This window comes from Paroedura picta, chromosome 1, assembly GCF_049243985.1.
Source record: "Paroedura picta isolate Pp20150507F chromosome 1, Ppicta_v3.0, whole genome shotgun sequence".
Taxonomy (NCBI): Eukaryota; Metazoa; Chordata; class Lepidosauria; order Squamata; family Gekkonidae; genus Paroedura; species Paroedura picta.
Genome location: NC_135369.1, coordinates 85,992,871 through 86,009,955, shown reverse-complemented (window position 1 = coordinate 86,009,955; position 17,085 = coordinate 85,992,871). Strand labels below are relative to the sequence as shown.

Sequence of the window (17,085 nt, the reverse complement as noted above, 5' to 3'; positions counted from 1 at the left end):
TCTTGCCGCGCCAAAGCCTTTCCCCCCTCCCCCCTGAGGTCCCAGCTTCGGCAGCAGGAAAGGAGTGAGCCCGCTGCTCCTTTCCCGGCAACGAAGCCTCTTCCCCCGGCCCCCTCACCTCCAAGTCCAGGATGGGCCAAGTGGCCAATTGGGAGGCACGCGCTGTGTGCCTCCCAATTGGCCCCTTGGCCCCGGACTGACACTCGGAGGGGCCAAGGGGCTCCCAATTGGCCCCTTCGAGTTTTTATCATGGACTCGGCCCGCCCCTTTCTCTTCCAACAACGCCATTACTGAATTATTCTTACCGCTCTGCGGAGTGGTTTACAGATGCTATTTCAATGTCTTGATGCCTTAATGTTGAAATGTTTTAATGTCATTGGGTAGAAAGGTGGCATAGAAATGTTTTAAATAAATAGATGGCAGGAAACTTATTACATATATATCAGCCATAATAATGCTTAGAAGGTGTTAATATGAAATGATTGATCTTTGGAAGAGGCATAAGATGCAGCCTTAGAATTGCTTCCTCTTCTTTTTGTCCCCCCAGCTCCTTTTTCTCCTCTGACCTTTCAGTCTTATCTCATTGCTGTTTTTCCTCTTGTGGCTTCTCTAGACTAAATACAGGCATGTTTTATTACTCCAGTGGTGACAAATAACAGTCACACAACACTCTACCAGTCTTCTTGTTCATTGCTTCTGGCCCAGACAGATTAGCAAAACATAACAACTATTCTGCCAAACCAGCAACGATCATTGGTGTTCCAGTAGCTACTGGAAACAGTGCAGCTGGTGGTGTCCAAATATAGTAAAACTTCTCCAGTACATCTCCATTTTTATTTTTCAAGTTCTATAGAATCTGGGGGACATCCCTTCAATGGTTGGTCTTCTTCTCCAGGATCAGACACAGAGGATTGTGGTAAGGCACGAGTAGTGGTAAGGCATTACTCTCTCCTACCTTGTTTAACATCTTTATGCACCCTCTGGCCCAACTGGTCAATACACTGATGACAACCAGCTCTATCTCTTGATGGATGCCCCCCCCCCCCCGAGATTCATCAGTTGTTTGGAAGCAGTGACATTCTGGCTCAATAAAAGTTGGCTGAAACTCAACCCCTTCAAGATAGCAGGGCCTGCTCCTCAGGAAAGCTGAGGATACTGACAGAACTTCTACAGTTCCATAGGGCCTGTAAGATGGAGCTCTTCCATTAGGCGTTCAGTTGAGGCCAGGTTATGGAAGAGCTGGCCTCTCCTCCAGTGCTCTTTTCGTGCCTTTTGATGCTTGTTATCTGGGGCTGTTACCTGCCTGTTACATCTCCTGGGCTCATATGGCAGTGGTTGGTGGCTGGTATGGGAATTATTTGGGATCAGAGTGGAGAGATTAGGGAGGTGGGAGGTTTTTTTTTTAAGGCTATTAATCTACTGTTTTACTGTCGATATTTGTAATAAGCTGTTATGGGCCAGCTGGTACTGGGAACAGCAATATAAAAATAGAACACATAAAATAAATAAGTGCCCAGAACATGGGTCATTAATTATCAAGTATTCTAGAAATTCCAGTTCTTGGAATGTACTGTTGTGGGCAAAAAATTAAGGGAAGATAGAGAGGTTATTACCCAAATAGACAGTTTCCTAATTAATTGGGGGAATTAGCTTTAAGGAATTGCACTCATTTCTCATGCTAGCAAAGTTATGCTCAAAATCCTACAAGCTAGGCTCCAGCAATATGTGGACCGAGAACTTCCAGAAGTACAGGCAGGATTTCGAAGAGGCAGAGGAACTAGAGATCAAATTGCCAACATGCACTGGATCATGGAGAAAGCTAGGGAGTTCCCGAAGAACATCTACTTCTGCTTCATTGACTATGCTAAAGCCTTTGATTGTGTGGAGCACAACAAGGCAGAATGTAAGGTCATATTTTTAAATTTTATTTCCAGACCCAATAGTGAAAATTATCAATTTTCATGCAAAGATATTATAACAGGTGAAAGCAACATTTCGAGTGGAAAAGGTTGTTCGGTCATATAAAAATTAATGAAAGAAGAACAAACTATATATATTACTTAATGTACTCATAAATGTACTCATTAATTATTCTGGAGCACAAAGAATTCTATAGTCCCTGAGGCACAAAGATAAAGGAAACACCTGTTGTCGGGAAAGAATGATAACAGTAGTTCATGGACGATGGCCAGACGTCAGCCACTGGCAGCTGCCAAGGGAGCATGAGCTGCACAAGGTAAACAAGGGAGACAGCATATGGTCTCCAGTACAAAGTACATCAACCCCCTCCAGCAAACTAGTATCCATCTGTGATGCTAGTAGAAAACAGTGGGGCAGCTTTGGACTCTAGAGGGACCTATCAAGTCACCTCATCATAAAAAAATAAACAAGATAGTTAAGCCATAGCACAGAAGACAAGGAGCTCACCATCAGCATGAGTTTCAGCAGCATGGGAAACAAGGTTCCCTCCAGATTTTCTAGAAACTTTCTCATTCTCTTTTGTCACGGGGAACATGTTATAGACAGTGATGTTATCTAATGCATGTCCTCATGCAGAATTTCTTAGTCAAGTAACTAAAGAGGTAGGCTGAACAAATTTAATGCTTCCAGTTCAGTTTCATGCATTCTGGTGATTAGCTACAGATTTTTTTAAAAAAAAGAATGTATGTGGAAATTGCTTGGCAAACAATGGCATCTAAAAAGTTAGTCTTGTGTGCAGATTGGTGTACATAGCATATTAAGAAGTATGGACTCGGGCACCTTGGAGGATAGTTCTATACTGTGATCACCTTATCATATTCTCTGTCTTTGGTGCTATGACAAAAATGTATGTGTGAGTAGAGGCGTAGCTTTGGCATATATTTGCAAGTTGATAAAATATATGTAGCTTTTCCTCACTGTTCTTCATGATACTACAAGACTCTTTTTTCTCAGACAAGTAGTGAATTCCTAGTTACCTGTTTCATAGCACTGGAATAAGTCTAAAATACTGGTCTGAATTTCTTGGGAAATGGGCAGGATATAATGAATAAATAAACATAGCCTATCGGATGGGAGGGAGATTCGGCAGTTTAACATTTAGATGTGCATGGAGGAAACTAGCATATAAAAATGGCAGAGACACATTCATCTTCAGTAAAGAAAATCTTCACATTATTGTGTCATATAAAAAATCCCTTAAACCTCTTTTAAAAAACAACAGTGGGATGGGACCTTTTTTAACTTTAAAAAATGGAAAGAGGAAATACCTCTTAGCGTCTTGCATGTCCCCAGTAGTGCCACTGCAAATATTTTAATTGGGTGTGTATATGGATTCAGATGAAGACATTGCCATGACACAGAACCTATTTAAACACTTCTTGGTTAGGATGGCACTCAACAGGCACTGCTCAGACACATCTGAGAAAAAAAGAGCAATCTCTGCCTTCGGCTCAGTCCGTTAACAAGACTGGCATCCCAGAGCTGGCAGGTCAGTTCAGCAGTTCAAGCTAATGCCTGTCACTCGGGAAGCACCTCCAGTTTTGCTTTTATCAGACAGGGCCAGAAAAAATCTTAGGGGAAGCTGAATACTTCTTGCCAAAAAGCACCTGGTATGCCACAAAAATCCATTCTAGTGGTGTTAGGGCTTACAGTAGCATGGATTTTATAAAGCACTCTCTGTTGCAGAGAAAGGTCTAAAGTGCAGGCTATGCAGTTGTTGTTTTTTTTTAAAGAAAGGGAGCATTCCTACCTCTTTTTTTCACATGCAGATTGCATTGCTGCTGCTGGAAAATAATGTTAATATTTTCCACTGCAGTTGGTGAAAATGATTATTCCCCAGTATCCACTGGCAAACGCAACTCTTTAGTTGTAAAGGAATTCCTTTTCTTACCTTGGTTTCTTTCCTTTGCTTTATTCCCAAGCTCACCTTTAGAAGATGCACCTAATCTGATGTATGTATATGCATTGTGCACGTAATCATTTGTGTAAAAGTATTAAAACATCACATTTTCAAAACTGTTGGCTTTGGTATTTTCATGGAAAGCTGATAGCATAGAACTAAGACATTGTGTGAAGGAATGGGGTGAATGGGTGACCACTTTACAAACGAGGTTTTCAGTGTAAGTATAAAGTCAGGCACATAGGGCCAAAACAATAAAATTAAAACCTGACTTTACATATACACAGTTGGGATCTGAACTGGTTGTGACTGACCAGAAAGAGATCTTGGGGCATAACACCGTGACAGCGTGCAGCAGCAGTGAACAAGAAAAATACCATCCCAGAGTATGTTACAAAAGTAGTTGAGAACAAAACTACCAGTATCTTAATGCAGCCACAGTTAGAATGCTGTATATAGTTTTGGTCACTGTATCTTCAAAAAAGATACTGCTGGAAAAATGCTGAATTACAATCAAAACGATCAAGGGGTTTTCGATTTTAAGTAAAGGATATCAATAAGGCATCCGCTCTAGTATAGTGGGGTTGTTCTATGACATGCCCCAAAAGAATTAAATTAACTGTACTTATAAAGGACAACCTAAATAGCCAAATGCTCTTACAGGTATCACATATTAAAACAATTAAAGAGATACAGGCATAGTAAGTATATGTTTTTTTCATAAGAAGCAGTTCAAGTCCCAACTTGTAATCAAGCCCTTAGGAAATATGGTGTCAAAATTAAAGATGAAATAACATTCTTGTTATTGTAAGAATAATTGGCTGGCTTTTTAAAAAATGACCTAGTTTAATTATCTCTATTCCAAAAAAGACAGTCTTCTAGTTTATGTTTTTGTTCATTCCAGTGTTAGATAATAGGGGCATCCATTATATTATTTTAAATACAATATCTATTCTCCATAATTCAAGTTTTTAGTGCTCCGGTGGACATTCCAACATATCCTAAACCAGATTTGCATTTAATCATATAAATGATGTTTTTTTTAGTCACATGTAATAAAGGCCTTGATGCTGAACGAAAAATTATTAGAATGAGTGTACTTATTTATTTCCAGCATGTATTTACACACTGTGCATTTTCCACAATGATGGTTCCTTGGTGGTAAAGAACTCTCATCTCATGTTCGGTTCTAGGGGTGATCAATTCTTTGATGTTTCTCCCCCTGCACCAAGCTAGTAGCGTTTTTTCTTGACATCCAGAAATGTTGGCTGCTAAGTGCCAACTGATGTTTATAAATTATGTTTTGGATTTCAAAATTCTTTCAAATTAGTTCTGGATATAGCCAGTATATGAAGGTTTTGTTCAACATTCAATTCCCCCCAAAGTGCTGAACAAAACTGCACAATAAGATGGTTTCCACCCAGTCTAATTATTTTAAACAAATGGCTAACATGTTGAACAACATTGATATTTTGAGATGTATGCTCTCGTAGTAATCAGTACTGTTATGTATTTTCAGAGCCAAGAAAATAAACAATTTCATGACTGACCTCCTTGAAAGCTTGTTAGATAGCAAGGTTTCCTTACAATGTTGTTATCCCTTCCTGCATGCTACTCACAGAGGTGTTTCTTAATAGCTTTTTGGTCTGGTAAATTGCTCTGGTGTATTCCTGTCCTAAAATATGCAAGACCCTGCTGGGTGTCTGATAACAATTTAACAGTTTGATGGATGACTTGTTCTTCATTGTTTTCTGTCATCTGGTACAGGCACAAGGACATTTGGTGGCCAGTATAGAGAATCCCTCCCCTGCCCTTTAACTCACTCTGTCCCTATATTAATTTTTAAAAAATATAATGGTATTAGTCCATTATTCTCCTTGGAGTTTTGGAATGTCAAATTCGGTTAAAGTGTTTAAAGTTTTACAGAAAACATTTTTGGGCATCAAAACACTTAGTTTTACTAGTGTTCATTGATGAAGAAGTCCTTCCCTTCCTTTTTTGTTCCCTGATACAAGCTTTCAAGCAGTCAAGTTTTCCCTCTACTCTAGTTGCTCAGTAGATGAGATGAACACAGGAGACATGGTGAGCAGGTAAATTAAGAAGTACTATGTGGCATTGTGTGAAGAATATCCATGGTCAGTCTGTCAGCTTGGCCATGTCATTTTCTGCTAAAGGTAAAGGTAAAGGTATCCCCTGTGCAAGCACCGAGTCATGTCTGACCCTTGGGGTGACGCCCTCTAGCGTTTTCATGGCAGACTCAATACGGGGTGGTTTGCCAGTGCCTTCCCCAGTCATGACCGTTTACCCCCCAGCAAGCAAGCTGGGTACTCATTTTACCGACCTCGGAAGGATGGAAGGCTGAGTCAACCTTGAGCCGGCTGCTGGGATTGAACTCCCAGCCTTATGGGCAAAACTTTCAGACGGCTGCCTTACCACTCTGCGCCACAAGAGGCTCTGTCATTTTCTGCTATCAGCCACCAATAGTTTAAAAAGTTGTTTCCTCCCTGTCAGCCCCAGCATTGCTGTCACTTTCATGAATTCAATAGCCTGGAGGTAATGGTGTCAGTTTCCAAAAGGGGAGATTGTGGCCCTTTAAGCACTGGTGGTTTCCTTCATTTTTACCATGCATTCCAATTGCATGCATTTTATCATTCTGCATGTCCCCAAATTTTCACTGAGCATGTGCATTGGGTTTTCTTTTACCTTTTGCATGGGTTTTGCACCATTCAGTACTCAGTTCATTTTCCTTTTGATGTTTCTCTGGGGTTTTTGAGAATATTACTCCAGTTTTTCCCCTTCTCACCCAAGAGGAAGGTAACTCACAAGCATAAAAATTCTGTCTGATATTCCCCCTCCCGGGCATTTCCCCCCCTCAGAGGCAACTTTTCCACTGCCCACGTTGTGTAGCATCTTAGGCCCATCTTTATTGGTAAGTTCCATGCAGAACATGCTTTTTTGAAATAGTAGGTATTCATCTCTCTATAGTTACTGTTGCATAGATATTTTAGCAGATTATTAAATCCTCATGGCTCTTCCCACTTTCATCTGTTTAGAAACTGAATTCCCCCTTTTTAAAAAGTCTATCAGTAGGAGTTGAAAGAGCCTCTTGTGGTGCAGAATGCTAAGGCAGCAGACATACAATCTGAAAGCTCCGCCCATGAGGCTGGGAGTTCGATCCCAGCAGCCGGCTCAAGGTTGACTCAGCCTTCCATTCTTCCGAGGTTGGTAAAATGAGTACCCAGCTTGCTGCTGGGGGGTAAACGGTAATGACTGGGGAAGGCACTGGCAAACCACCCCGTATTGAGTCTGCCATGAAAACGCTAGAGGGCATCACCCCAAGGGTCATACATGACTCGGTGCTTGCACAGGGGATACCTTTACCTTTTAGGAGTTGAAAGCTGGTCTTGGATAGCTGAGAAAAAGTAATTGACAAGGCATCTAAAAGTTTTAAGCAAAAATTTAATGAAGCCATTTCCTCCTTTTGCTACATAAAAAACAATTCTTTTCCCTTTCATCTTGGCAGCTGTCTCTGGCCCTCACTTGCCTCCCCCACACTGAGCTCCGCATTGCAAAGCACCAAGTGGGGCTGGTGACGGAAGGTGGAGAAAAAAGCCCTCCTGCACCCATACTTGTTGCCATGTGGGGCAGCTCAACTTGCTCTTCCAGCTGGGCTGCATGTCCAAGCTGCTCCCCTGGCTGCTGTCACCTCTGCCACGCTATGGCTCCTTTCCTGGCTCACATCTCCCTGACCAACCTTACCTGGCTCAGCTTCATAAAGCACTGAGTGGAACCAGTGGGTAAGGGTGGGGGGACATATGTGTTGCTGGTTGGGGTGGTTCAACTGGTTTTTCTAGCCAGGCTGCACTGCCAACCTGTTCCTTAGGCTTCTGCCTCCTCTGTTGGGCTGTGGTTCCCTTCCTGGCTTGCCTCGTCCCCACCTGTTTGTGCTGGTCTCTGCTTTGCAAACTTGATGAAGGAGAGAGAAAGGATTTAATGGTCTGCTAAATGGCTACCCAACAGTAAATACAGGTGGAAAAATATCTATCTACAATTTCTAAAAACATGCCCTGTCTGAAACTCACCAATAAGACAACTGCCCCCCTCCAACGAAACAGTACTTCAACAACTATCCACTTTTTCTCAGTGAGGCGCAGAACACATTCTTCATGATAGGATTTTCACTCAGTTCATTTATTACGGTCCTTGACCAATACAAAAACAATTTACAGTAACAATTGTAGTTTAAAGCATAAAATATACAGACCAAATATTAAAACATGTGCACATAAACTATTTTAGAATTAATACGTTCATATAAAATAATTTTTAAAAGTAAGCAATGTGTGCAGAAAAGGCCTATTGTGGCTCTTGAAAGAACCAAGTTCTCCTGAATTGTTTGCTTTCCTTGTCACTTCAGAAGGCCAGATGCCACAGCTTCCTGCAAAAGACTTGACATTCATACTTTTATTTTGTTGTTGTCTTATTCTGTCATGCAACTTTTCCATAATCAAAGTTCTTCATTTGCCATTAAACCTAATCATTTTACCTCCAATTTTTATATACAGTGCTGTGACTTCTACATTATTTTTAACATTTAAACATTTAAACATTTAAACAGAACTTATTGTCCCCATAATCTGCATGCACCCGTCTTGCCTGCTACTTGTCTGGTCCCTCACAAATGGGTTTCTCTGTGGTTCTGTTCTCTCTCTCTCCCTCTCCTTTTGAAATTAATATTCTTGCCTAGCTTTCCTCTCTTCCCCGTCTGAATTTCTTGCTTGTAGTAATTCTGCCAAAGAAATTTAAAACGCTATTTCTACAAGATATTTTAGGATATGGGAGAAGCATATCAGCTTTATTGTTGAATGAACATTAGAATGGCTTTTTAAAACTAAATGTATCTTGGTCTTTGGAGTAGACAAATCATTCTTCTCACTATGTCATAATGTTAAGTTTCTGCTAGTTGTTCCACACTGGAAAATGTTCTTAATTTGGTTGCTTGCTTGAGTTTTAAAAATGCTCACTGTGAATATGGTCTGTGTTCCTAAAATGATGGATGGAATACTGGCCAAAGGTCTTCTAGAAGGGCTACAAGCAGGGCATCTGGGCTCAATCCCCACGAGATTTCAGAAGCATCAGATACTCATCATAAAGGAGGCATCTTCAAAAACCTTTCAGGCACACAGGCAAGATAAAAAGCCAAAGAGCAGTGACTCAATGCTGACGGAAAATGTGATTAAAGGTAGTTTTGTAATGACTGCTTATTAGAGCTAGTGCTTCATCAGTCAATGTGACTGAATCACATCACCCCCCGCCCCTGCTGAAGGAAAATTTGACACTTTCACAGAACCTAATCCAACTCCTCTATATAAAATGTGTGTGGTAGATGAGCAGTTGCTGTAGAGCAGGCATACTCAACTTGTGGTCTATTAAGCCGAAGTCTAATAATAATAATCACCATCTTTTTGCTGCCTGCCCAGCATAATAAAAACAGGGTGTCAAACTGTAATTCATGGCTATGTTTTTCCTGGGGCAAACTTGTATTTGTCTTTTTCTTAATAGCAACCTTGGAAAGGGGGGAGGGGCAGTTCCTGTTAGGCAAACAGCAGAAGAGGAAAGGATTAAACCCATCATTGTGACACAAATCCCCCCTCCCCGCTTTTTAACATGGATCTTGACTTGGAAGTGGTTTTAATTCTGATACAAAAATGTCATATCAGTGAGGACTGACGATCCCATTGAAGAAGAAGAAGAAGAAGAAGAAGAAGAAGAAGAAGAAGAAGAAGAAGAAGAAGAAGAAGAAGAAGAAGAAGAAGAAGAAGAAGAAGAAGAAGAGTTGGTTCTTATATGCCGCTTTTCCCTACCTGAAGGAGGCTCAAAGCGGCTTACAGTCGCCTTCACATTCCTCTCCCCACAACAGACACCCTGTGGGGTGGGTGAGGCTGAGAGAGCCCTGATATCACTGCCCAGTCAGAACAGTTTTATCAGTGCCGTGGCGAGCCCAAGGTCACCCAGCTGGATGCATGTGGGGGAGCGCAAAATCGAACCCGGCATGCCAGATTAGAAGTCCGCACTCCTAACCACTACACCAAACTGGCTAACCACTACACCAAATTGCAAGAGAGAGAATCTAAATATAATGATAGCTGACCTCAATGAAGTGGAGCTGTGTGCCCAATTTTAAAAGTGTGCAGGTTATGGAATCTTCATTGTCCCATAATCATCTTGCCCATTTCATTTTACCCAGCTGTGCACAGAGCCAAATCAGATAAAAGGGCCTAGGCAATTGGCTGGAGGTAAGCTCTGGATCCATCTTGTGGTGCAGAGTGGTAAGGCAGCAGACATGCAGTCTGAAAGCTCTGCCCATGAGGCTGGGAGTTCAATCCCAGCAGCCGGCTCAAGGTTGACTCAGCCTTCCATCCTTCCGAGGTTGGTAAAATGAGTACCCAGCTTGCTGGGGGGTAAATGGTAATGACTGGGGAAGGCACTGGCAAACCACCCCGTATTGAGTCTGCCATGAAAACACTAGAGGGCATCACCCCAAGGGTCAGACATGACCCGGTGCTTGCACAGGGGATACCTTTACCTTTACCTTTAAGCTTTGGATCAGGAAGAAGTTTCGTCTTGAGGAATAAAATGTTAACATACGAACTGTAACCCAGTTTAATGTGATCCCATGTCATGCTAATGGCAATCAAAAGCATATAAACTGTATTTTTATCTGCTTATAGGAACTCCCTGTACTTTCCACAGAACTTGAAGAAAAATGTGAACAAATCAGTAAGAAACTGTTGCATCTTGAAGATCAACTTCATACAGCAATCTGCAGCTGTGATGAAAACCTTAGTCATATCCTTTGTGATTCACTTTGTTTAATATTCCAGGTAAAATTCTAGGTTTCATGGATAATTTATGAAAATAACATTGTGTTGATCATGTTGAAGAGAATTAATACATTTTGAGCAGTCATCTCCAAAGCCATAGATGAAAATTTCCTCTTTTTCCCAAAATACTAGAACTTGAGGACATCCCATGAAGTTGATGGGCAGTAGATAAAGGATGGATAAAAGGAAATATTTATTTACACAATGAGTGCTTAAAACATGGAATTCAGTGCCAGAGGATGTAGTGATGGCAACTGCCATACATGACTTCAGAAGAGGAATAGAAAGATGAATGGTAGTTGGGCCTATCAGCAACTACTAGCTATGGTGACCAAAGGGAACCTGGCTATTCAGAGGCAGTAAGCCTCAGAATACCAATGCCAGGCGGGAATACCAGTGCCATCAGGGTAACATTTTGGCCTCTATACCTTGTTGGCCCTCCAGAGTAACTGGTTAGCCAATGTTTGAGATAGGATGTTGTCTTGGATGGCCCACATTATTGACAATGTAAGTTTAATTTTGGGGGGAATGATGGCTGATCTGTAGAACTACCCCTAAATTGGTGACTAGACTATCTTGATCTACCCTGTATTGTTTATATTTTCACAATTAAAAAAGTGCGAGCACAAAGAACTCTGCATTAGCAGAAAGTACCTGTATGAAGAGCCCTTTTCTGAAAGAGTGGATTACACTTTGAAAATGAGAAATGCATAACCAAACACTATCAATATTTATTCATTTAAAACAGAACCAACAAATTAATAAAAATTGGTTAAAAACATACCTAGGTATAAAAGCAACATAAAATAAACCAGTCTAAAATGTTACTGCTAAAACATCTCTCGGAGCAGACCACAAAACAGCTAAAAAGATGGAATCCCCTAGTTAAAGAAAAGAAAAGAAAAAGGTAAAGAAAAGTAAGGTGGATGTCAGGCAAGGTTCAAAGGAAAGCAAATTCCAAAGGCAAAATTCTACTATCGTTAAATAACTTACTCTATAGGCAGGTTCACAGAGACAAGAGCCTGAGGCACAGATTTTAGTTGGCAGGTTGGCTGATATGGAAAGAGGTGGTGTAGGGCCTGTGAGGACATGGCTCTCTGTTTATTTCCTGGTAATAACTTATTTTATACAGCATACTAGGAAGAAAGGCCATTTGTAAAAATGGGCGAAGTAAGGTCGGGGCGCGCAGGGCGCTCGGGGCTTACCTGGAGGGGTGGGCGAAGTGTGTTGGGCGGCGTCAGGTGGGTCCCACGGTGGCTAGCGGAGTGGGTAGGACTGGTGGGCGGTGGGTGCTGTTTTGGGGGGGAGGGACGGAGACCCGAGGGAGGTCTCCAGCCATCCTCCATTGTTTCCTACTGAAAAAAGTTCAGTACTTTCTCCAAGGCAAAGAATAGCCAAATGCACAAGAGCAAACAATCTTGTACCTAAAGCTTCCAAGGCAAACACAGCCAATGTCAAACCAGAGAATTCCTGTAAAACACAGATCAATGTAGCAAATCCAGCTATGTCAAACCAGAGAATCCAAATCAAACCAACCTGAAACAAGGGAACACAGTCCCCTCTGGCCCAGCAGAACCAAGAACTACAGAACCCAATCAAAATCTAGGACTCGTATGACAGCAGAAGCCCAACAGAACCACTATCAACTAGGGTTGTGCGTGGCTGTGTCCAAATTGGCTGCTCCAGGCTGCCACAGCCAGCGCCTCACCGTGGGAGGGGGGAGGGTGAATGGCTGCGCACCCTCCCCCCCCACTGGCTGCGGCAGCCTGGAATGGTGCGCACAACCCTACTATCAACCCAGAGAATTCTATTAGGACCAACCTGGTTGCCTGTAATATGTGATCCCATTTGCCTGTGAATGCTGATCACCTTTGTCTTCCTTCATTTTGCCTAGAATACCTGCAAGAAGCAGCCCCTCCCTATTTGGGGCTTTAAAATTCCAGTTCCAGGTATTCCTGAATATTTCCAGGATATTTGTGATTGGGATACTGATACTGACGACATTCCCAAATATTGATCCTGATCCCAAATATAGCTGAAGAATACTGATAAGATATTTTTGGTGTATATTTGGACTGGGTATATCTCAGTGACTCGTCCAAACTAGATGGCAAATAAGTTGTCTAGGAACAATAATCTTTTTATGCTTGATGAAATAAACTAATAAAAGAAAGTACAGCTTTGTGTAGAGCAGTTATCATGACTCACGACATTGGTCTTGTATTGTATTAAACCTTATCCAGTTTAGATTTTTTCCCTCCTCAGCTCAGTGTCATGTGGACACTCCCAAATTAAATGGGAGCATGCTCTGTGCCACTCAGGAAAATGTGAAAGCAGTCCAGGAATGTCTAGTTTCAGTGTACATTCAGCTCTCAGAAACAGATCTACAGAGGCCTGAAAGAGTCCTCTGGGTATGCTATACAGCTCACACAAATACATCACTTTAATGAGGATTAAAATTACAGGATAGTTGGTGAAAATAGTGTCTGAACCCGTGCTTATTATGAACAATGATCCATTATGTAAAGTGATGTGTATTAATTATGCCCACAAGTTTTCTGATGCCAAGTAAATCACACAATAATGTGAGCATAGTGTAGAGTGAGTCCCAGGAGTGTGATATTGGTAGGTATGGTGCTTTGGTTTTAAATGAGTAGAAAATTGTAGCCATTGCCTCTTTAATGAATAAAAGAGAGAAAGAGTTTAAAAGGTTCATTCAGAACTAACTTCCTGGTGCCATCAAGCAGTTCTGCCAACATTTAAGCACACATTGTGGCTTTGATTAATAATTAAACTTCTATTAGAAGAAATAAATCCCAGATGCCATTGTTGTTCATTATACTTTTTATGGCACAGAATATTGGAATCAACCAGCTTGCTAGTAGAGCGTGAATAACACAGAACACAAATGCAGAAGCCAGCACTAATCCTCAGCGCTGAATATTTACATTGACCCACTAGGGATTTTTATTTAATATCGTAGCTCCTCAAAGCAAATATTAAATAGTAGGTTTTGTATTTGGAGATGGATGGAGGAACAAACTACCAGTGAAAGAGTAAAACTCACCCCTCTCTTTGAAATTGATACATTTGTTGAATAATAGCTATCTGACATAGTGAAGTAAACCCACAGAAGAGGCAATGACTGTTGATCAGTGGCAAGCATATGAAAATAATCTGAATTGTTAATTGGAAGAACCAAAGATAGAGGGGTGACTCATTGCTGGTGTCTGAGGAGTTGATGAGAGGTGTTAGTTTCCTGACAGGAAAGGCCTAGCATTCCCAAGTAAAATTAAATGGATTTTATATTGCAATTTCACAGTCATTTGGGGGTCTTAATTAGCCATTGTGGCTTGTTAGACAATTTTAGGGCATGAAATAGTTTCTCTGAGGTAAAATGCCTTTTTTTTGTTACAAGAAATGGGTTGGCCATTTTAATTTTGCATATAGGAAATACTTCTTTCTGCACCTTGCTTAAAAACACATTTCCATTAATGATTCTGAAATTTTCATCCCATTGACACCAAAGGAAGCAAGTCACTCACTTCACCCCCTCAAAATATGAACTGGCTTCTCTTTTTCTCCATGGTAGTTCTTTCAGTAGCAGCACATGATGATTTTCTCTGTCACCCACCAGTATGCAAATACACTCTGACAATTTCAAAATTCACCCCCCCCCTCCTTTTCATGTAACCAATGCAGCACATGTGCCCTTTCTACTGGGATATTGGAACATAGACACAGAATTCCTATTAAGTTGCCTCAGAGTTTTTAAAGCAAATGATCTTATCCAGTAACCACTTTTATTTTGGACTAATTTGTCCACTGTTAAAGCTATATGCAAAACAAAACCATAAAATAAAAATAAGCTGGAGAAAATCAGTGCCTTAGGCCGGGGGTAGTCAACCTGTGGTCCTCCAGATGTCCAGTATTTGCTGGCAGGGGCTCATGGGAATTGTAGTCCATGAACATCGGGAGGACCATAGGTTGACTACCCCTGCCTTGGGCAGTAGCGATTTTTGCAACAAAACCACAGTCCAAGGCAGCTGTAATCCATCCAGTCCTGATGGGAGAATTGTCTACTGACTGAGTCGCCTGAGCTGAACAGATTTTCCCCACACACACCAGTTCTGTTCTAGTGGATCTTCATGAACAGCATGAAGTTGGGTCCCCAAAGTCTGGGTAAGAGAAAATTATGAGAAATATATATTTTCCACCCCTGAAGCAGTAGATATTTGGACTGCAATGTCCCGAATCTATGGAATGTGATACAATTAAACATCTTTTGGTTAGTAACCTTGAACCAATAAAACAGGACCAACAATTCAATACCCTTAGGTTGATAACCCTGAACCACATTAAAACTAGACCGCATGTGTTTTGGCCTCCAAGGCCTTCTTCAGTAGCCAAATTGTTGCATATTTTGTAATCTAAATATTTGCTGCTTCAAGGCTGGAATGTGTCTGTTTTTTGAAAGTGGATACACACACACACAGAATTTCGTTGCTTCTTTGGGTTGGGTTTTTCCCTTTCTGTTTTGGTTTAAATGGTAAGGGTCTGCAATGGAAAAGGAAATTGACAGAAACTTCTCCCTCTCTTCCAAAGATGGAAGTTTCTTTCCCTCACAGGAAACAGACAATAGGATAAAAGCCATTATGAATATACATATAGCCTTTTTTGTTCCTGCTATAATTTTTGGTTACTTTGTACCCAAAACTTAAAAAAAAATCCTTTAACAGAATACATAGACGCTGAATATCCCCAGCATGAAATCTCAGAATACATATCGAGGATAATTAAAACTCATCTTCACAAATTCCTTAAATGCCTGTTGTGCCACTTGTGATTTCCTCAGAACTTCATGAATTAACTACAACTTTGTGGGAACCCCAAACATGGTTTTGCTACATCTGTGGTATTGTGAAGGGTTCCTTTATTTGTGCTTTGTATAATATTTTTAAGAGCTTAATGCAGAGATATGTTTTTCCATATCTTTTGTCTATCTTGCCTTAGTTTGAAAAAGATGTCTAAAAATTAGAGCAAATTTGGATTTTTGACTCTCTTTTTTTACAAATAGTTTCCTTTAAGATAAGGAAGATTCACACATTAAAGCAAATGTATGTAAATTACATAAAAAGATGAAATCTTAAGGAAGCTTTAATAGGCTCAGGAGCTGCCAAAAGGCTTTTCAAACTGGTGTGTGCGACAGTCTGGCATTGAAGTTATTTGCATAACTCTCTCGTGATTCCCTCCACTCACTTTCTTTCCTAAAGAAAAGGATTTTTGACTTATCCACTTCATAACCTAAGAATATCTTTTCATGTTGACATTGTTCTTGGGTAAGGCAACATTTCCTAATGTATCAGAAACCCACAGAAAGATAAAAGCAAGGAGGAGGTACGTCACTGACAAATTGTACTTTGGCCTTTTTGCATAGGAGGTTTTCAAAGTTTTGTTTCAACTCAGGTTTTAATTTTCATTATTATTATCAAATGGTTCCCTTGCTGATGGTTAATATTTATGCCCCACTTTCATTGAGTAAATGAATGAAAATTGTTAGTATTTAAAGGATTTAACCAGCAGCAGAATTCAAATTCACAAGGGTAACTAACATTATTGTCTGTTAATGAACATAAGTGCCATTGAAAAGAATTTACTTTTAAGTACATATGTTCAAGATGTGAGCTTAGATTATGCTCCTCCCCATACAGAAAAGGCAAGAGATAGCCTTTCATCCTATGGGAGAAGCCACATGGAAGTCTGAGGGGGAAGGAATTCATCCCTAACTTGGGTGTGAGTGTACAATGAATATGTACTCAGAGATGTTCTCCTGTTAGTCAGAATTACCATCCATGACCTGCAAATTTGGCACACAGAGAGCTCTTTGCATTAATTTATATTCCACTCAAGCTGAGATCTAAGATTATTTCCTCTGCAATACTCTCTTTGTATAACACATTGGGATTTATAACAGCCATTCACACTTACATATGCATACCAAAAAAGAAAAGAAAAGAAAGAACACAAAAATCACTGCTCATTTCATACCCCTCAAGCAAAAATGATACATAAAGTTGGCCGTTGCCTACAGGCGTAAGGAAAATGTGGGAGGAGGAAGTGTGAAATATGTATTAATATTTAATCCAAGCAATTTGGATGAACTTGATGCTGCAATTAGTTAGCAATGCCCATCTGTTGTGCACAGTACAACAACAACTTATTAAATAATTTGGAGAGGGAAAAGGACCTGCCAATTACCTTTCAATTTATTCCTTAATAAAGCGTATACAGTCTCTACAGAGAGAGATCCAGATGGTGAAG

At 40.6% G+C, this 17,085-nt stretch overlaps 1 protein-coding gene across 5 annotated transcripts in view; it reads left to right on the top strand.

Annotated features, from left to right (window-relative positions):
• Positions 1-17,085, top strand: part of DISC1 (DISC1 scaffold protein) — a 483,193-nt gene that overhangs the window by 193,358 nt on the left and 272,750 nt on the right. Inside the window, exon 9 of one of the 5 annotated variants that reach the window (XM_077346332.1) lies at positions 10,612-11,303. The exons of 2 other annotated variants lie outside the window; for them this stretch is intronic. In XM_077346332.1, the coding sequence (XP_077202447.1) occupies positions 10,612-10,776 (165 nt within the window). In that variant the 3' untranslated portion in view covers positions 10,777-11,303. Of the gene's footprint in view, positions 1-10,611; positions 11,304-17,085 lie in introns of those variants that run through there. 2 more of the 5 variants (XM_077346324.1, XM_077346306.1) reach the window with 2 other exon arrangements.